Raw genomic sequence first — 21,144 nt, 5'->3', positions numbered from 1 at the left:
CAGCTGTATTGGCATCATTTGGGGACTAGTTAGACCTGTATAATCTTGGGCTCCACCTCATACCTTGTGAATTAGTACAAATTTTAAAAAGATCCCCAGGTGACTCTTATGTTTATTCAAGTTTGAAAAGCACTAGGAGACAGTTTAAGTTAGTATTCCAGAACTATATAATTAAGAATCTTAGCAGGAGATGGAAGATTCCTTTACTTTATTACCTGACTGTATTTTTGTACATTGTAGGTGGGTCACCACCACAACCAGTTGTGCCTGCTCATAAAGATAAAAGTGGAGCTCCACCAGTTAGAAGTATATATGATGACATTTCCAGCCCAGGACTTGGATCAACACCTTTAACTTCAAGAAGACAGGTGATAGACATGTCCTTATAGTTCACTTTAATTTTAAGTTTCTTTGTGGCTTAAACAGTTAGGATTAGTAATTTAAAAATTTCTTGAGATTTATTTTAGTGTAATAGTGTTACACAGAATAAGCATTAAGTGCATTTATCATAGAATCTGCTTACATTGCGTTTGTTATGAAATGTGCTTAGAAATATAATAGGACTCTACGTTGTATTCCATATAGGTAATTCTGTGATTTCTTTTATAGGTATGCTTTATCTTTTTACCTGTATGTCTCTTTAAAAATATTTCTTTATATATTTGAAAGAGTTACACAGAGAAGAGAGAGGAGAGGCAGAGAGAGGGGAAGAGGTTTTCCATCCGCTGGTTCGTTCCCCAATTGGCCACAACGGCTGGAGCTGCGCTGATCCGAAGCCAGGGGCTTCCTCTGGGTCTCCCATGCGGGTGCAGGGGCCCAAGGAGTTGGGTCATCTACTGCTTGCCCAGGCCATAGCAGAGAGCTGGATGGGAAGTGGAGCAGCCAGGACTCAAACTGGTGCCCATATGGGATGCCAGTGCTTCAGGCCAGGGCGTTAACCTGCTAAGCCACAGCGCCGGCCCCACCTGTATGTCTTTATACCTGCCTGTGCTCAACCTGCTTAATATACATGTGGAATATGATTATGTTTATTATTCTAATTGTTTAAGTCACCAAATATTTTATACATAGTTTTGTGAAAGAACAAATGAAGATTCTAGATTTTATCTTGATATAGAACACTTGGTAATGATTGAAAACTGTTTTACTAGTGGTTTTGTTAAGATCAGTATCCTTTTAGAGCTGTATTCACTGTTTACATTTTATCTTTTAACCGAAAAGAGCTGCCTCCTACATTTTTATGAGCTGAGTGTGTTAACTGGTGTAGGTGTTCTGATGATGGTATTAAGTTTTATTTTGTGTAGGTGGTCTGATAGTGTTTTTTTCCATTATGGATTATATTCCAGGTAGAGAGTATCTGTTTTGATGACGCTGACAGCAATAAGAACATATCTAATACTCAGGAAATACTTGCTATGTGCAGGCCCTGAGCTTATAACTTCTAATGTATTATTTCATTTAGTCCTCAGAATGAATCTTGTGAGTTAACTTACACGACCTTCATTTTATCACTGATGAAACTAGAGCAAGGGGAAGTTTAATTTGTCAAGGGTGGGGTAGTCAGTTTATAGCAGAGCCAGGCTTCAGACATAGACACTTTTTATTTGAGAGGCAGTGAAAGAGAGTGAGTGCACATGTGCTGGTTCTCCTCTACTGGATCAGTGTCCGGATGCCCACGACTTCTGAAGTCACGAGCGGAGAATTCAGTCCAGGTCTCCCATGTGGTTGCAGGGACTCAGTTAATTGAGCCATCGCCTGCTGCTTCCCAGGGTTTGCATTAGAAGGAAATTGGATTCAGGATCCAGAGGTGTGTTTGGAACCCAGGCACTGCCATATGGGGGCATCTCAGCTTGTCACCCTAACTGCTTAGTCTAGGCCACCTTTGTGGCAGAGTGGGTTAGGATGCCGCCTGCAGTGCTGATGTCCCGTTTAGACACCAGTTCAAGTCCTGTCTGTTCCACTTCTGATCCAACTCCCTGCTGATATTCCTGGGAAAGCAGTGGAAGATGACCTAAGGATTTGGGCTCCTGTGACCCACATGGGAGACACAGATGGAGTTCCAGGCTCCTGGCTTTGGCCTGGCCCAGTCTTGGCCAGCTGTTGTGGCCATTTGGGGAGTGAACCAGCAGATGGAAGATCGATTCTCTGTCTCTGTCTCTGTCTTTCAAATAAATAAATAAACTCTTTTAAATAAATAAATAAATCTTTAAGAAAAAAACAGAAACCTGCTTGGTCAAACTCCTGCCCCATCCCAGGCAGTCTTGAATTTAGTGCTAGTGATTTTAAGGGCCATGCTGGGTTAATACTGTGATAATTCTTGATTGTCAGTTGAAAGGTAGAATGGATTTTTTAAGTAGGAAGTTTAATAGCTTTTTAAAAAAATTTATTTTATTTATTTGAAATGCAGAGTTACAGAGAGAAAGGAAGAGACAGAGAGAGGTTGGTTGGTTGGTCTTCCATCTGCTGGTTCACTCTCCAAAGGGCTGCAGTGGCTGGAGCTGGGTGGATCTGAAGCCAGGAGCCAGGAGTTTCTTCCTGGTCTCCCTTGCCAGTGCAGAGACCCAAGGACTGGGCCATCTTCTACTGCTTTCCCTGGCCATAGCAGGGAGCTGCATTGGAAGTGGAGCAGCTAGGACCCAAACCAGCACCCGTATGCTGGCATTGCAGGCAGCAGCTTTATCTGCTACGCCACAGCGCTTGCCCCTAGTGTTTATTTAAAAATAAAATTGTTACTTTTCTGTTTTTCTGTGTGAACTTGGTGATTTGAAGAATTACCATTAGCTTTCTTACTTCAAATATTGTATATTAGGAACTGAAAACAAATAGCCACTATATTACCGTATATAAAAGAATCTTTTTTTTTAACCTGGTGTGACAAGTATAATATGCTAAAGAATCTAACTTATGTTGGGTTAATACTGCTCAACCAGAAAAACGTTAGAGAATACCTTTGGATGTTAATTAGAGACATCTTTAGCACCTGCCAGAAATTCAGTTAACTATTGAACAAAGCCTTTCAGCACCCACTATATGTGTTTGTTAGGATTAGAACTTTTTGTTTTTACTTAACATTGTCTTCTGTTTTCCTGTAGCTGAACATTTCGGTAATGCAGAGTCCTGTTGGAGTTACCACAGCTACTCCAGGAACAGGTAACTTTTAACTTCAAAGACTATTCTCTGCTGTGAGTGAAAAATAATATAATTAAAAAAATTTTTTCTTTATTTCAGACTTGGAGATTTTCTCAGACTTCATTCAGGAAGGAAATACTTAGTGTTTTGATTCTTTCTGAATTCATGGGAAATTTTTTAAAAGATTATATTTATTTTTTTAGAAGAGTATATATAGTTGAGAAGCAAATGTTTGAGTACCCAGCCATGTACCAGAGTCTGGGAAACAGCACAGCAGCTGATCCCTGCCTTCATGATGCTTGTATTTATTCACAGGGTTTACATTTATAACACAATAAGTACGTTATAAAGTTCGTTAGAAGGTAACGATTTTATGGAGGAAAAAATTAGGCAGGAATGGGGAGTAGTAGGGCATAGAGACTTATGATTTGAATTAGGGCGATATACAGGTGTATTTTGTAGATGTGAGTTTGGTTCCAGAGCACCACAGTAAAGCAAATATCACAATAAAGTGAGCCACACAAATGTTTTGGTTTCCTAGCACATAAAAATTTTATATTATACTATACTGTAGGCTATTTAAGTGCAGAATAGAATTGTATCCAAAAAAAAAGTTAATACCTCTTATTTAGAAAATACTCTAAAAAGTGCTAAGTCAGTCTGGTATTTGTTTTCTCTTGCTGCTATAACAGATTGCTACAAACTTAAACATGCTTTAAATGACTCAAGTGTACTACCTTAAAGTTCTGGATGTCAAAAGTTTGAAGTGAGCTTCAGTGGGCTAAAATCAAGTGTTTGGTCAGGTTGTGTTCTTTTATGGAGGTTCTAGGGGATGATCATCTCTCTCCCTGTTTTGTTTTGTTTTGGTTATTGCTTTTCCTTTTATCTCTAGAAGTTGCTCACATTTCTTGGTTTGTGGCACCCTACTTCCATTTTGAAAGCCAGCAATTTTGTACCTCTTCAACCATTCTTTTGTAGTCACATCTCTCTGTCTTTTAAAGGCTCTTGTTAATACATTGTGCCCTTCTGGATCATTCAGGGTAATCTCAATCTTAAGATCACCAATATAGACTGTAGAGGTGGGGAATGCTTTTTGTGCCAAGGGCCAATAAACATTTATAACATCATTTGTGGGCCATACAAAATTATCAATTTAAAAATTAGCCTGCTTTATTTATTGAATTTTTTTTTCCTGTGGTTGCCTTGGCAGGGCCAGACCAAATGATTTCACAAGCCTTATATTGCCTACTGGCTGTATGTTCCCCATCCCTGGACAGAGCCTTAATTTCATCTTCACTCAATTTCCCTTTGCCATGTAATGCATCAAATTTACAAGTTCTGGAATTAATTTAGGAATATATTCTGTGAGCCAGTATTCTGTCTGCCATGGGTTGTTAGGGAAAAAGTAATATTTTGTTGAAAAACTAAGAGAAGTAGGAAAAAGTGTTTGAGCAGGGTAGGCATTATGGTGCACTGGATTAAGTCATCCCTTGGGACTTCTACATTCATATCAGAGTGCCTGGGATTCAGGCCTGCCTTTGCTTCTTTGTTTTTTTAAAAGATTTATTTTTTTATTTATTTGAAAGACAGAGTTACAAAGCGAGGTAGAGCCAGAGAGAGAGAGAGAGCGCGCGCGGGTGCGCGGGAGCACATACGCGTGCGTGCGCGTTAGCGAGCTTCCATATGCTGGTTCATTCTGAGAGAGAGGGAGAAGGGTGGGGGGTCTTCCATCTGCTGGTTCACTCCCCTAATGATAACAATGGCCAGAGCTGAGCTGATCCGAAGCCAGGAGCTTCTTCCAGGTCTCCCATGCTGGTGCAAGCGCCCAAGGACTTGGGCCGTCTTCTACTGCTTTCTCAGGCCACAGCAGAGAGCTGGATCGGAAGTGGAGCAGCCAAGAAGCAAACCAGCACCCACATGGGATGCCGGCGCTGCAGGCTGCTGCTTTAATCTGCTGCTCCACAGCGCCGGCCCCTGCCTTTGCTTCTAATCTGACTTCCTGCAATACTTAGCCTAGGAGACAACAGATCATGTCTCAAGTACTTTTGTCAAGTACCTTTTGTCTCATGTGGGAGACAGGATAGAGTTCCTGGCTTCTGGCTTTAGCAGTAGCTATTGCAGTCATTTAGGGAATGAATCAGCAGATAGAAGATCTTTCCCTTGCTTGCTCTCTGTTGCCCTGCCTTTCAAATCACAATAAACAAATTAAAAAAAAAAAAGTGTTATGAAGAGAGGGAACAGAAGGTTAAAGACCTATTGGTTGGTAAGAGGATATCTGGAATTTTAAAGAAGAATAAGAGGTCTGTATGACTAGGGGTCCGTGTTGTGGTGCAGTGGATTAAGCCACTATTTGCAACACTACTACCCCATATTGGAGCACCAGTTTGAGACCTAGCTGCTCTGCTTCTGCCAGTCCTCGCTAATGTTCTTTGAAAAGTGGTGGAAGATGGCCCAAGAACTTAGCCCCTTTGCCACTTGTGTGGGAGACCCAGATGGAGTTCCTGATTCCTCTCTTTGGGCTGGCTGATTTGGGGAGTGAGTCAGTGGATAGATTTCTCTACGTGTTTCCCTGTCTTTCTCTGTCACACTGCCTTTCAAATTAATCTTTTTTAGAATGGAAGGAGTGAACAGAGAGTAGTAGAAAAATGATTTCTGAGAGGTAACGGGGGCAGATGTCGATGGAGCATTGTAAGTCATTGTAACAACTTGTCTTTACCCTGAAAAAGTAGGAAAAAAATAGGATGAGACTGATGCTAAAGTGAGAATAGTTTGAATGTCAGGGGCTAAGGTTAGTAAAAGCCAAATTATGAGGCTACTGTAGGGCCGGTGCCGTGGCTCACTTGGTTAATTCTCCGTCTGCGGCACTGGCACTCCGGATTCTAGTCCTGGTCGGGGCGCTGGATTCTGTGCTGGTTGCTCCTCTTCCAGTCTAGCTCTCTGCTATGGCCCGGGAGTGCAGTGGAGGATGGCCCAAGTGCTTGGGCCCTGCACCCGCATGGGAGACCAGGGGGAGGTGCCTGGCTCCTGGCTTCAGATCGGCACAGCACGCCGGCCGTAGAGACCATTGAGGGGGTGAACCAACGGAAAGAAGACCTTTCTCTGTCTCTCTCTCTCTCACTGTCTAAATCTGCCTGTCAAAACAAAACAAAACAAAACAAAATGAGGCTACTATAGTAAGTAATCCAGTTAAGAGTGGTAGTGACATGAAAAGAAGGCAGGAAGGGAGCAAAAAGGAGATGGAATGTAAGAAACAATTTAAGACTTTACATTTAAAGCTACCCAAATCAACAATTTCATGACATGAAATATGCCAAACACTCCAGGTAAAGCAAAGATTGTTGGAAGTGGTAACAGAAGCAGCATACAACTGTGAGTTAGATCCTCTGATCTTGCAATCTCTGATCTTAGAGTGAACTGATTGACATGTATTTGAAGTCTAGATTTCTGCTAATAGTTTGTTCAAGGCATTTTAGACTTTTTCTGTCAATGCTTTTCAAAATTTCTTTTAGCCTCCATTTACTACCTAATTCCAAACTACTTTCATATTTTTAGGTGTTTGTTCATAGCATCACCTGACTCATACTAAAATCTGTGTTGTAGTTTCCTATTACTGTTGTAATAAATTATCACAAGCATAGGGATTTAAAGTAACACAGATTTATTATCTCACAGGGCTGTGTTCTTTTCTATAGGTTTGGGGATAAATCTACCCATACTAATTCAGGATGATGGCAGAATTTGGTTCTGTGTGGTTGCAGGAATGAGGTCCCTGTTTCTTTGTTGGCTATCACCTCAGGGTTGTTCTTAACTTCTAGAGGTTGCCTTTCTGGTTCCCCTTCCTTCACCTTCAACGTCAGCAGGGGCCATTCACATCCTCTTGTACTTCATAACTGTCTGACTTGTCTTTTCTACTTTCTGATGCTTTTTTTTTTTTTTAAGATTTATTTATTTATTTGAAAGTAAGAGTTACACACAGAGAAGGAGAAGCAGAGAGAGAGGAAGAGGTCTTTCATCCACTGGTTCACTTCTCAATTTGCCGCAATGGCCAGAGCTGTGTTGATCGGAAGCCGGGAGCCAGGAGCCTCTTCCAGGTCTCCCACATGGGTTCAGGGGCCCAAGGACTTGGACCATCCTCTTCTGCTTCCCCAGGCCTCAAGCAGAGAGCTGGATTGGAAGTGGAGCAGCTGGGACTCGAACCGGTGCCTGTATGGGATGCTGGTACTGCAGGTGACTGCTTTACCTGCTATGCCACAGCGCTGGTCCCTTCTGCTGCTATTAACAGGGCTCATTTGATTACACTGGGCTCATGGGATAATCTAGGATAATTCTTTAAGGTCAGCTGATTAGTAGCCTTAATTCTGTTTGCTAAGTCCCTTCACAGAAATACCTAGATCAGTATTTGAATTATCAAACGAAGGTATAGAAATCTTAGTGATATCTTTTTTATTAATACTATAATAGTGTATAATTACTGTTAGTTTGTTTGACAAACATTTAAAACAAAATTTGACAAAGCACTGTTTTTGCAACAAAACTAACACACAGCTATTTCTCTCTTTTATAGCTTTAGCTCTCACCTGTATTTTAATTTTAGCTCCCACATATATTTGTCTTTCTGTGTTGGAGACATCTTTAAAAGTATGTCTACCACATATAGTTGGCCCTCCTTAACCACTGGTTCTGCATCTGGTGAGTCAGCAAACTGTAGATCAAAAAAGAATTGTGCTTATATTGAACCTGTACAGACTTTTTCCTTTTCTTAATCCCTAAATGATACAGTTTAATAAATATTTAAGCCGGCGCCATGGCTCAATAGGCTAATCCTCTGCCTGCGGCACCGGCACCCCGGGTTCTAGTCTTGGTCGGGGCACCGTATTCTGTCCTGGTTGCTCCTCTTCCAGTCCAGCTCTCTGCTGTGGCCCGGGAGTGCAGTGGAGGATGGCCCAAGTGCTCGGGCCCTGCACCCGCATGGGAGACCAGGAGAAGCACCAAATGGCTGTAGCGGCCATTTGGGGGATGAACCAATGGAAAAAGGAAGACCTTTCTCTCTCTCTCTCTCTCACTCTCTCACTGTCCACTCTTCCTGTCAAATATGTTTACATAACATTTATATTTTATTAGGTATTATAGTTAATTTATTTTTTATTTTTTAAAAAATATTTATTTATTTGAAAGGCAGAATTAGAGAGGTAGAGACAAAGGGAAAGATCATCCATCCACTGTTTCCCCAAATGGCTGCAATGGCCAGGACTGGGCCAGGCTGAAGCCAAGAGCCTGGAATTCCATCCTGGTCTCCCACATGGATATCAGGGACTCAGGCACTTGGCCTGTCTTTTGCTGCTTTCCCAGGCTTGCTAACAATTTACTGGATTAGAAGTGGAATAGCCAGTTCTCAACCTGTGCATATGGGATGCTGGCATTGCAGGTAACAGCAGATTAATCTGTTGTGCCACAATGTTACCCCTTATAAACAATTTAGAAATGATTTATAGTATATGGAGGAAGATGTATGTAAGTTATATGTAAGTACTGTGTCCTTTTGTGTAAGGGATTTGAGCATCTGCACATTTTTATTTAAGATTTATTTATTTGAAGACAGAGCTACAGAGAGAGGGGAGTGAGAGGGAGAGTGACTGAATCTTCCATCCACTGGTTCACTCCCCAAATGGCTGCAATGGCCAGGGCTGGGCCAGGCCGAAGCCAGGAGAATGGAACTTCTTTTGGGTCTCCCATGTGGGTGACAGATGCCCAAGCTTGTGGACTATCTTCCACTGCTTTCCCAGGCACATTAGCAGGGAGCTAGAATCAAAAGTGGAGCAGCCAGTCACAAACTGGTTCCCATATGGGGTGCCTGTGTTGGAGGCAGAGGCTTAACCTACTATGCCACAGTGCCGGCCCTGAGCATCTGCACATTTTGATATCCTCCAGGGATCCTGGAATCAATCTCTCAAGGTTACTGAGGGAAAGCTTTGTACCATGCTCAAAAATAGAGTGTCATAGTAAAACTGAAAAACCTCGAAGACAAGCAAATAAGCCATTGACTATAATGTAAATTAAAATATTATCTCAAAAAAAATAAAAGTGTCAGTTTTTTTCAGCTGAATAATTGAGGATTCCTAGTGGGATTAGTTCTGGCCTTGCAATCACACCTGATCAGTCTTCCATAACAAACAGGTGGATGACAATGCATTGTGTCAATAAGTGATCACAGGGACATGGAAAATGCAGAAACACACAATGAAGTATTTTGGTTGAAAGACCGTCTTAGTTGACTGAAAAGCATACATTATACTTCTTATTGTTATCAAGTGGAAGATCACAGGATTAAAATTAAGTAAATTAGAATTTTGCTAATTTGTTTTTTTCTAACATAACTTCTGTGAGGTTCTTGTAAAAATCATGTATGAAAATGTAAGAGCTGTGGTAGGGAAAATATCTATCATAAATTGGCCACTGGGAGCCACTGCTGCTTCTAGTTTGAGCTAAAGGCGTTTATATATAGACATTCTTTAATGGGTCATGAATGAAAAAGAATATTTTTGAAAAGATGTGAGAGTTGTGGGGACTTGTCCTACATGGAAATTGGGGAAATTGAAGGAGGAAATCTAGACTTTAGTTAGAGCTACTTTTCTAGTTCCTAAATTCCATGTTATGTAGATTAAAATTTTTGGGTAATTTGTAAGTTTCAGCTTTTTATAAAGATAGGCCATGGGATATAAAGGTCCTAGTACTGTTTTATAGTTAAGTTTTTTGTGCCCACTAAGGACAGTTTTTTTTTTTAAGATTTATTTATTTATTTGAAAGGCAGTTAGAGGCAGAAATAGAGAGAGAAAGGTCTTCTATCTGCTGATTCACTCCCCAAATGGCTGCAATGGCCGGAGCCTCAGTGCTGGCCCTTGTGCCTCTTTATTGTAGTATCTGTGGCAGTCAGGCTACTTAACTACAAGCAACAGATATGACCATTTGAAGGAGAAAAGGAATTTATATAAAAGGAAAGGGGAGTCAGGCTCAGAGGCATGCATCTTAGTAATAGCTCCTGAAATCATGTCATAGAACTGGCAAGCTCTACTGGTTGAGACACGGCTGCCTCTACCAGTATGTCCTGGACATTACTACTTAACATCATCGAGGGCTTGGCATTAGTCACTGGGTGTCCTGCTGGCATTGCTGCCCTAACAATTTCGTCACCCACCTTTAACGTCAGAGACTTTAACCATCCACAAAGATTACGCCTGGGTAGTTCTTCATTAAATACTCATTAAAGAGAAGTAACGTTCCTGTCCAAAAAATTTTTTTAAAAGATTTATTTATTTGTTTGAAAGGCAGAGTGATGGAGTGGGGAATGTAGAGAGAGCTCGCATCTGCTGGTTCAACCCTTAGGTGGCCACAGAAGCTGGGGCTGGGCCAGGCCGAAGTCAGGACCCTGGAATATCATGCAGTACTCCCATGTGGGACATGGGGGTCCAAGAACTTGGTGCATCTTCTGCTGTTTTCCCAGGTGCATTAGCAGGGAGCTAAATCAGAAGTGGAGCAGCGGGGACTTGAACTGGTGCTCATATGGGATGCAGGTGTCATAGGCAGTGGCTTAACTTGGTGTGCTGCCTTATAGGCCCCTGGGTAAATTCACTTTTTCTCTTCTCTTCTCTTCTCTTCTCTTCTCTTCTCTTCTCTTCTCTTCTCTTCTCTTCTCTTCTTTCCTTTCTTTCCTTTCTTTCCTTTCTTTCCTTTCTTTCCTTTCTTTCCTTTCTTTCCTTTCTTTCCTTTCTTTCCTTTCTTTCCTTTCTTTCCTTTCTTTCCTTTCTTTCCTTTTTTTTTTTTTTTTTTTTTTTTTGACAGGCAGAGTGGATAGTGAGAGAGAGAGACAGAGAGAAAGGTCTTCCTTTTGCCATTGGTTTACCCTCCAATGGCCGCCACGGCTGGCGCATTGCGGCTGGCACACCATGCTCATCCGAAGGCAGGAGCCAGGTGCTTCTCCTGGTCTCCCATGGGGTGCAGGGTCTAAGCACTTGGGCCATCCTCCACTGCCTTCCCGGGCTACAGCAGAGAGCTGGCCTGGAAGAGGGGCAACCGGGACAGAATCTGGCGCCCCGACTAGGACTAGAACCCGGTGTGCTGGTGCCGCTAGGTGGAGGATTAGCCTATTGAGCTGCGGCGCTGGCCTAAATTTTCTTTCTTAAGCCAACCAGATTGTGGTAGTTTGAAACTAATATTTGTATATATAGTGTTTTGAGAGAATGACGTCGTAACACTGATATCTGTTACTGAATAAAAGGATTGGAGTATTTGTTTCCAAGTTGGCAAGGCATGGTTTTTCTTTAATAATATTAAGGAAACACTTTTTTCCTAGGTTATATTAATTTCTTATTGCAGCTGAGCTATATTATCACAAATTAATGACTTAAAACTTAAATTTTCTGTTACATTTCTGTAGGTCAGAAGTCTGTAGTGTCTCAATAGACTGAACTGTAGGCATTGGCAGGGCCCCATTCATTTTGCAGTCTCTAGGGGAGAATCTTTTTTACTTTATGTGTGTGTCCATGTGCATGGCCTTTTCTAACTTCTAGAGGTTGCCTGCATTCCTTGTTTCAGAGCAAGCAATGTCCAGTCAGTCTTTTTATTTCACTCATTTAAGGATCCTTATGATATATTTTGGACTCACTCAGTTAATCTGGGATATTCTTATTTTTAATCAGTGACAGACTAGTCATGGGATATAAGGAGTTGCCAGTTATGGTGTAGATATGTAATATCATTTAAAACAGTATTAAATACTTATTATTTCACAAGAACTAAGTAATCCAAATGTTAAAGCTATTCCTTATTCCTTTAGGAATTTGCTTCCATATATATATAATGCTGTATTATTTCCCTGCTGTCATTGTGAGAAATTACCATTTAGTGGCTTAAAACAAATTTCTTCTCCTTTCTAGAAGTCAAAAGTCAAAAATCAGTTTCACTGGACTAAAGTTAAAGTGTTGATAGGCTTGGTTCCTTCTCTAGGCTCGAGGGAGAAATCAGTTACTTATTTTTTTTTAGCTGTATTTATCCATTAGTTTGTGACTCTATTATGCCTCTGTTTTCAAGATGTTGTCATTTTAGTCTCTGTTTCCATCATCACATCCCCTTCTTTCTGTAGTAAAACTACTTTTGCCTCTCTCTTACTAAGATATTTTTTATTTTCAGGGCACACTTAGACCATCTCTACATCTCAAAGTTGGGTAGTCACACCTATCATTTAAGGTGGTGCACAGGTTTCAGGGATTAGGATGTGGTCATTTAGAGGGCTGTTAAGTTAACCAACCATATATGATCATATTGTAAAGTCTTTAAGTTTTCAATTTTTCTATATTTCTCTTACAGTAATTAAAGATACTATATTTATCACCTTCTTCCACCCATAATCTAAATATAATATATATACTTTATTCTTTTGTCAGGATTTGTATTATGAGACTGTGAAAACTGTTTAATGCTGAACCAATTAGTATTTTGTGTTTTATCCTTGTAAAACTCTTGATTTTCCAGTAGTTAATAATTGTCATTATTTTTTTTTCATTAGTATAATTTTTTGTGTGCTATTTGCTGCTTTTATTCCAAGCAGACATTCTGTTGCTATGATACATATCTATTTTAGAATTCTCAAACAGTTTCAAACACGTTTTTCTTTGTTTTAAGCTGAGAATTACTCTATCTTGGCTGTTTTCTGTTTGGTTATCACAACTGTCATCCTAGGATTTGCCTCAGCAAGTGTCTAACATTGTGCTTTTTCCTCCCTAGTTTCACATGTCTTCATTTTAGTGAAAAAAATATTTGAATATCTTTCTTAGAAAACTTGTATGGGAAGTTACTTTTTTTTTTTTTTTTTTTTGACAGGCAGATTTAGACAGACAGAGAGAAAGGTCTTCCTTCCGTTGGTTCACCCCCCAAATGGTCTCTACGGCCGGCGTGCTGTGCCGATCTGAAGCCAGGAGCCAGGCACCTCCCCCTGGTCTCCCATGCGGGTGCAGGGCCCAAGCACTTGGGCCATCCTCCACTGCACTCCTAGGCCATAGCAGAGAGCTAGACTGGAAGAGGAGCAACCAGGACAGAACCGGCGCCCCAACCGGGACTAGAACCTGGAGTGCTGGTGCCGCAGGTGGAGGATTAGCCAAGTGAGCCGGACGCCGGCTGGGAAGTTAAAATTTAAGACCTCATGGTAGAAATGTCTTTTTTTCTGTCTTTATACTTGACTGATAGTTTGCCTGAGTATCCTGTTTTAGGCTGGAATTTTGAAGGCTTGATTTCATTGTCTTACAACTTCCATTGTTCCGTGGAAATCTTCTGTGGTGATGATTCCTAAGAATTAGTATGTGACCTTTTTTCGAAAAAAATATATCAGGGTTGTCATTCTCAATTTCACAAATGTGCCTTTATGTGGGACATTTTCATTTGTTTTGTTGGGGACTTGGTTGATCCTTAATCAAGACACATTCTTCAGTTCTGGAAACTTCCCTGTATTTGTTTGATAATTGCTTTCCATTGCTTTTTCTGTTTCATCTTCCTGGAATTCCTTTTGTTTGTATGTTGGATCACTGAGAGATGTCTGATCCTCTGCTTAATCTTTCTTACATTGTCATTCATATCTGTTCTTTCTGGGAAATTTTCTCAATGAATAATTTTTAATTTTGTCTTCCATTTAAATTTCCAAGAACTTTTTTGTTCTTTTTCATTTTTCGAAGAAAAGATTTATTGATTTGAAAGGTAGAGAGAGGGACTCATCTACTTGTTCGTTCCCTAAATGGCTTCAACCCCTGCAGCCAGGAGCCTGATCTCCATCTGGATCTCTAATATGGGTGGTGGGGGCACCAGTACTTGGATTGAATTCTGTTCTGTTTTCAGGTGCATTTGCAGGCAGCTGGATAGGAAGTAGAGCAGCTGGAACTCTTAACTTGTTATGCTAGTGTCACAAACCATGGTTTAACCCACTGTGCCACAATGCCAGCCTGTTTTTTGATCTGTGAATGTACTTAGGAATGCAGTGTTTCGTTCTTTTGTAAGTCAGTTGTCTAAGCAGTACAGTTTATAATAGTCTTTTTAAAATGTTGGCTCTTACTGTTTGTTCCTTTCAAATTACTATTTTTTCTGTTCCTCCTCCTCTTTCTGTCGTGTTGGTTAATATATGTTTGTTGAGTGAAGCTTTAAAAAGCTACTTGGAATCTGTGTGTTGTAGGGTTCCACCTTGGCTGGGGGTTAGAGGTGGAGGATTAGAGAAGAGAAGCTGTTTTATCTTTTAGTTTCTTTGTTTTTTGTTTTTGACAGGCAGAGTTAGACAGTGAGAGAGAGAGACAGAGAGAAAGGTCTTCCTTCCGTTGGCTCACCCCCCAAGTGGCTGCTACAGCCGGTGCGCTGTGCCGATCAGAAGCCAGGAGCCAGTTGCTTCCTCCTGGTCTCCCATGCGGGTGCAGGGCCCAAGCACCTGGGCCATCCTCCACTGCACTCCCGGGCCACAGCAGAGAGCTGGCCTGGAAGAGGAGCAACCAGGACAGAATCCGGCGCCCCAACCGGGACTAGAACCCGGGGTGCTGGTGCCGCAGGCGGAGGATTAGCCTAGTGAGCCGTGGTGCCGGCCTGCTGTTTTATCTTTTACTGGACTTCATTGTAAGGTGATTGGACAGTAAGTTTTTTTGTTTTTTTTTTTGTTTTTTTTTTTGTCAGGAGAATCTAATTTCAGCACACGTAACTTTTTCCTTTTTAAAGATTTATTTATTCATTTGAAAGTCAGAGTTACACAGAGAGAGGAGAGGCAGAGAGAGAGGTCTTCCATCTGATGGTTCACTCCCTAATTAGCTGTAACAATCGGAGCTGCACCAATCCGAAGCCAGCAGCCAGGAGCTTCTTCCGTGTCTCCCACGCAGGTGCAGGGGCCAGGACTTGGGCCATCCTCCACTGCTTTCCCAGGCCATAGCAGAGAGCTGGATTGAAAGTGGAGCAGCCAGGTCTCGAACTCGTGGCCATATGGGATGCTGGCGCTTCAGGCCAGGCGTTAACCCACTGCGCCACAGCGCTGGCCCCCTCTTTTTAAGTTTTTCCAAGGAAGAATCTTTCAGTATCCAGCCTTAACTAAGTGCTAGTGTTCAAGTATAGACGAGGAGAAGCTTCCTCGGTGTGCAGATTTTCATTTCTTCCTTCTACTTGTTCTCTACTGTTTTTGGATTCATTGACTCTTGAGCCATTCAGATTCCTTTTTTTTTTTTTTTTTTTTTTTGGTTTTTACATTTATTTATTCATGTGAGATGTAGAGTTGCAGACAGAGAGAAGGAGAGATAAAAAGGTCTTCCATCCACTGGTTCACTCCTCAAAAGACCACAACAGCCAGAGCTGGACCAATCTGAAGCGAGGAGCTTCTTCCGGGTCTCCCACATGGGTGCAGGGGCCCAAGCACTTGAGCCATCTTCTACTGCTTTCCCAGGCCACAAGCAGAGAGCTGGGTCGGAAGAGGAGCAGCCAGGGCTAGAACTGGTAGCCATATGGGATGTTGGTGCCACAGGTGAGGATTAATCCACTGCACCACAGTGCCTGCCCCAGGTTCCTTTCCTTTTTTTTTTTTTTTTTTTTTTTTGAGATTTATTTATTATTTGGAAGTCAGTGTCATACAGAGAGAGAAGGAGAGGCAGAGAGAGAGAGAGAGGGAGGTCCTCCATTTGCCGGTTCATTCCCCCACTGGCTGCAATGTCTGGAGCTGAGCCAATCTGAAGCCAGGAGCCACTGTCTTCTTCTGGGTCCCCCACATGTGTACAGGGACCCAAGGACCTGGGCCATCCTCCACTGCCTTCCCAGGCCATAGCAGAAAGCTGGATCGGAAGTGGAGCAGCTGGGACTCGAACCAGTGCCTATATGGGATGCTGGCACTGCAGGCAGCGGCAGCCTTACCCACTGTGCCACACTGCCATTCTCTCCTTTTCTTAAGAGACAAAGTTTCTGGTCCCTTAGAGGTGGCGAGGGAGAGTGGCAGTTACTTGTATCCTGAGAATCAGGAGGGGGCTAGTATTTCATCCCTTACTATATACTCTGTAAACTATTTTCCTTTTATAAAAACTATTATTTTTCTATTTAATTTTTAAAGGATTGATTTATTTGAAAGGCAGAGCATCAGAGAGAGAGAGAGGGAGAAACAGAAAGAGATCCATCTGCTGCTTCATTCTCCAAATGGCCACAACAACCAGGGCTTGTCCGTGTAGAAGCTAGAAGCCACAAACTCTGTTTGGTCTCCCACATGGGAGGTAGGGATGCAAGAACTTGGGCCTTCTTCCACTGCCTTCCGAGGTGCATTAGCAAGGAACTGAATCAGAAGTGGAGGAGCTAGGAGTCCAGTCAGCACTCTGATATTGGATGCCAGAGTGCAAGTGGTGGCTTATCCACCATACCACAATGCTGGCCCTAAAACTAGCTGTTCTTTTCCTTTTCCTTTTCTTTTCTTCTATTCTTAAGATTTTTATTTACTTATTTTAGAGAGTTAGAGAAAGGGAGAGACAGAAAAGTCTTCCATCAGCTGGTTCACTCCCTAATTAGCTGCACTGGCCAGAGCTGAGCTGATCCAAAGCCAGGAGCTGCTTCTTGTCTCCCACATGGGTGTAGGGGCCCAAGGACTTGGGCCATCTTCTGCTTTCCCAGACAAATTAATAGAGAGCTGGATTGGAAGAGGAGCCTTCAGGACATGAATTGGTACCCATATGGGATACCAGTGCCACGGGCAGTCTTAGCTCACTGTGCCACAGTGCTGGCCCCTAGTTTTTCTTTATTTCAGTCAGTTTTCTATGCCTTATTGGATGTTGTATTCATTATTCCTCATTATTTAAGTGTGTCAGGTTGCAAAGTCTGAAGAAAGACCTCCCAGATAATTGTCCTCAACTTTAGATACTAGCCACAAGTTTAGGGTCCCCAGTGCCACCCTTCAGTTTATTTATTTTTTAAAGATTTTTATTTATTTATTTGAGAGGTAGAGTTACAGACAGTGAGAGTGAAGACAGAGAGAAAGGTCTTCCTTCCATTGGTCACTCCCCAAATGGCAGCAATGGCTGGAGCTGCGCCTATCGGAAGCCAGAAGCCAGGTGTCTCTTCCTGGTCTCCCATGCGGGTGCAGGGGCCCAGACACTTGGGCCATCTTCTACTGCTTTCCCAGGCCACAGCAGAGAGCTGGGTTGGAAGAGGAGCAGCTGGGACTAGAACTGGCACTCATATGGGATGCCAGTGCTGCAGGTGAAGGATTAACTTACTGTGCCACGGTCCTGGTCCCCATCCTTCAGTTTAGATTAGCTGACTGTAAATTTGGGGCTTTCCAAGACTACTATAAAGTTTGATAATTTTCTAGAAAGACTTACAGAACCCACTGGAAGTACAATCCCAGTTATTACAATTTTAACATCAAAAGGATACATATTAGAACTAGCCAAAGGAAAAGACAAATGGGACAAAGTATGAGAGGGGTCCACGTACAAAGTTTTCGTTCTATTATTGAAGGAAATATTATCCTTCCAGTATTGATGATGTAGAATTTTTTTTTTTTTTTTTTTTTTTTTTGACAGGCAGAGTTAGCCAGTGAGAGAGAGACAGAGAGAAAGGTCTTCCTTCCGTTGGTTCACCCCCGCAAAATGGCCGCCACGGCCGGTGTGAAGCCAGGTGCCAGGTGCTTCCTCCTGGTCTCCCATGTGGGTGCAGGGCCCAAGCACTTGGGCCATCCCCCACTGCACTCCTGGGCCACAGCAGAGAGCTGGCCTGGAAGAGGGGCAACCGGGACAGAATATGGCGCCCCAACCAGGACTAGAACTTGGGGTGTCGGCGCCGCAGGTGGAGGATTAGCCTAGTGAGCCGTGGCGCCGGCCAATTTTTTTGTTTTTAAAATATTTATTTATTTATTTGAAAGTCAGAGTTACCCAGAGAGAGAAGGAGAGGCAGAAAGAGAGAAAAAGGTCTTCTGTCTGCTCATTCACTCCGCAAATGGCTGCAACAGCCAGAGCTGGGCTGATCCAAAGCCAGGAGCTTCTTCTGGGTCTTCCATGCGGGTGCAGGGGCCAGAGGACTTGGTCCATCTTCTGCTTTCCTAAACCACAGCAGAGAGCAAGATCGGAAGTGGAGCAGCTGGGTCTCGAACTGGCGCCCATATGGGATGCCGGCATTGCAGGCGGCAGCTTTTACTGCTGGCTCTGATGATGTAGAATATTACCAGGTAGAGAGGTTCACTGGGGCTTCTGTGTTCGGAGTTTTTTTCTGTGTCTGGAATTTCATTGTGCAGATATGATTGATTATTGATTGTGTGACTGGATTCCATCTGTAGTCCTCTTCTTTTCCCTAGAGGCTGGATGATCGTTCAGAAACTCCAGCTTTTTTATCACTAAGTTGATTTTTCTGGAATTCTCAACCTCCACCATCACTCACTTGATTAGCATAAAGTGTGCAGTCTAATCTGAGGGGCTGTCCTGAATATGAAAGATAACTTACTGCTGGGGAAATTGCCAGGGTTTAGAGGTTACTTTCCAGAAACCAAAGACCAATACCTAGTATTGGACTGAGGCCATATTCTTGATCATTAGGTGTGCTATTTTGTTTTATGGTAAGAAAGTAACATAACACTGTTAAGAACCTCTTTTTGCCAAGTTTCATTTGCCATATATATGTTTCAAATGTGCTGTTCCCTTTTTTACCTCCTTTTGTTTTTATATAAGTTAGTGGTCTGTTTTGATTAAATTCTGTGCTTTAGTTGAAGACATTTTCATAAAGAGTAATTAGGTCTTTGCCCTCTACTTTAATCTAACAAAGAATGTTTGAATAGTGATTTACCAAGGGAGACACGTTACAGTTCAATTTGATGTGGTTTGATAGGCACGTTTTATTTTCATCTTATAAAGCATAGTGTGTGGGTACCCAAAGTCTGATTGAAAGGAAGTAAAATCAGTGGAGCAATTAAAGATTAACTAGGTAGGGGGCAATTATGCTGAAGTTATGTAAATAGTTTTATATTATGTGTAAGTAATTATGTTTTTCAGAGTAGTTGACAGGGTAAAAGTTGAATTGCTTATTCGTTCCAGATTTAATTTTGATTCGTTTGATTTTTAAAGGTTATATAGTGGTTGTCCCAGTTTGAACCTTCATTTAATTTCTTGCTTGAAGGTTATTACTTGATGTAGCATAAATAAATTGTACCTTCGTAATCATAATACAGAACATCAAAATTTGAATTGGTTTCAGATTCCATTTACTATCTTTGGCTTGTCTTTATAACAAGAACAAACTTTATTTAAGGGCTTTATTTTGGATTTATTTTATTTATTTGAAAGGAAGAGATACAGAAAGGGAGAGAGAGATCTTCCATTTGCTGGTTCACTTCCCAAATGACTGCGGTTGCCAGGGCTGGGCCAGGCCGAAGCCAGGAGTTTTTTCCTGGTCTCTCACATAGGTGCACTTGGGTTACCTTCTGCCGTTTTTCCAGGCACATTAGCAGGGAGCTGGATTGGAAATGGAGCAACTGTGACTTGAACCAGTGCTCATGGAGTGCCAGCATTACAGGCAGCAGCATACCTGCTATGCCATAGTGCTGGCCCCAAGGGTATCTTTTTTTTTTTTTTTTTTTTTTTTTGTAAGTGTGTATTTTTGTTTATTTCCTGAAGTGAGAGGTGAAAAATAAGCAGATATTTTTAAAACATGCTTATGACACTTGTCAATATGGGTGTTTCATTTTAAATTATCTTTATTTTGGAAATATGCTATGCCTATTAAATGTATCTGTGCTGATGAGCAAAGAGAATAATTGTTTCTTGGTGTGTATTTAGTTTAGCATTACTTTATATTGTCTTTTTTTAATTAAACTTGAACTCAGTTTTTTTGTTCCCCAAGAAACCTTTTATTAAAGGAGTATAAATTTCATAAGAAAACTTTAGGAATATAGTGATTCTTCCCACCATACCTGCCCTCCCACCCCTACTCCCACCCTGTCTCCTGCTCCCTCACTCCCTCCCTCTCCCATTCCCAGTCCCATTTTCCAATAAGATTCCTTTTCAATTAACTTTATACAGAGAAGATCAACTCTATACTAAGTAAAGATTTCAACAATTTGCATAGACACACACACACACAAACTGTTTGATAACAAGTTTTATTTATTTGACAGGTAGAGTTATAGACAGTGAGAGAGAGAGAGAGAGAGAGAAAGGTCTTCCTTCTGTTGGTTCACTCCCCAAATGGCCGCTACGGCCGGAGCTGCGCCGATCTGAAGCCAGGAGCCAGGTGCTTCTTTCCACTCTCCGATGCGGGTGCAGTGGCCCAAGCACTTGGGCCATCCTCCACTGCCCTCCCGGGCCACGGCAGAGAGCTGGACTGGAAGAGGAGCAACCGAGACTAGCACCCAGTGCCCATATGGGATGCTGGCGCCGCAGGTGGAGGATTAACCAAGTGAGCCACAGCACTGGCCCCGCGAACAAGTTTTATAGTTAATTCACATAATACAACTCATTGAGGACAGAGGTCCTGCATGGGAGGTAAGGGCACAGTGACTCTTGTTGTTAATTTAACAACTAACACTCTTATGTGTGACATCAGTGATAAACTGAAGCTCAGTTTTGAAAGTCTGATAATTCTATAAGACAGTCATTTAATATGTTGGGATTCCATTCTTTTCTCTAGAGTTAGTAATTGTTGCGTATCTTCATTTGCTTGATTGCTTTTGTAAGGAACATTTGAAGATTGGCTTCTCAAACTTTCAGTCTGGTAAATTGTATTTTAGGTTGGTTATTTGATTCCTATTTGAATGTAAACAGAAGTAGTTTTCTAGTAGGGTTCTAGATTAAACAGTGTTCTAGTTTAAAAACAGTAGACCACTTTGTGTCTCTCCTTCCCTGTGGCTTCACTTTTCCACAGTTTCAGTTACCCATAGTCAACCAAGGTGCAACATTATTAAATGGAAAATTCCAGAGATAAATAATTTGGAAATTCTAAATTGTGTTGCTCTGAACGGTGTGGTGGAGTCTCCCACTGTCCCTGCTCGAA

General features: G+C 41.9%; 1 protein-coding gene across 5 annotated transcripts in view; it reads left to right on the top strand.

Moving 5' to 3' along the window:
* The window catches only part of NUP35 (nucleoporin 35), a 429,947-nt gene that overhangs the window by 11,523 nt on the left and 397,280 nt on the right, over window positions 1–21,144 (top strand). For all 5 annotated transcript variants that reach the window (XR_007920340.2, XR_007920339.2, XR_011387210.1 and 2 more), the window contains exons 3-4: window positions 241–368; window positions 3,093–3,150. Coding sequence is in view for 2 of the 5 variants with exons in the window: in XM_070070497.1 (XP_069926598.1) it covers window positions 241–368; window positions 3,093–3,150 (186 nt within the window). In the remaining 3 variants the exon portion in view is untranslated. The remainder of the gene's footprint in view (window positions 1–240; window positions 369–3,092; window positions 3,151–21,144) is intronic.

The sequence above is a fragment of the Oryctolagus cuniculus genome, chromosome 3 (genome assembly GCF_964237555.1).
Source record: "Oryctolagus cuniculus chromosome 3, mOryCun1.1, whole genome shotgun sequence".
Taxonomy (NCBI): Eukaryota; Metazoa; Chordata; class Mammalia; order Lagomorpha; family Leporidae; genus Oryctolagus; species Oryctolagus cuniculus.
The sequence above is the reverse complement of the archived record's forward strand: the minus strand, read 5'-3'. Positions and strand labels throughout refer to the sequence as shown.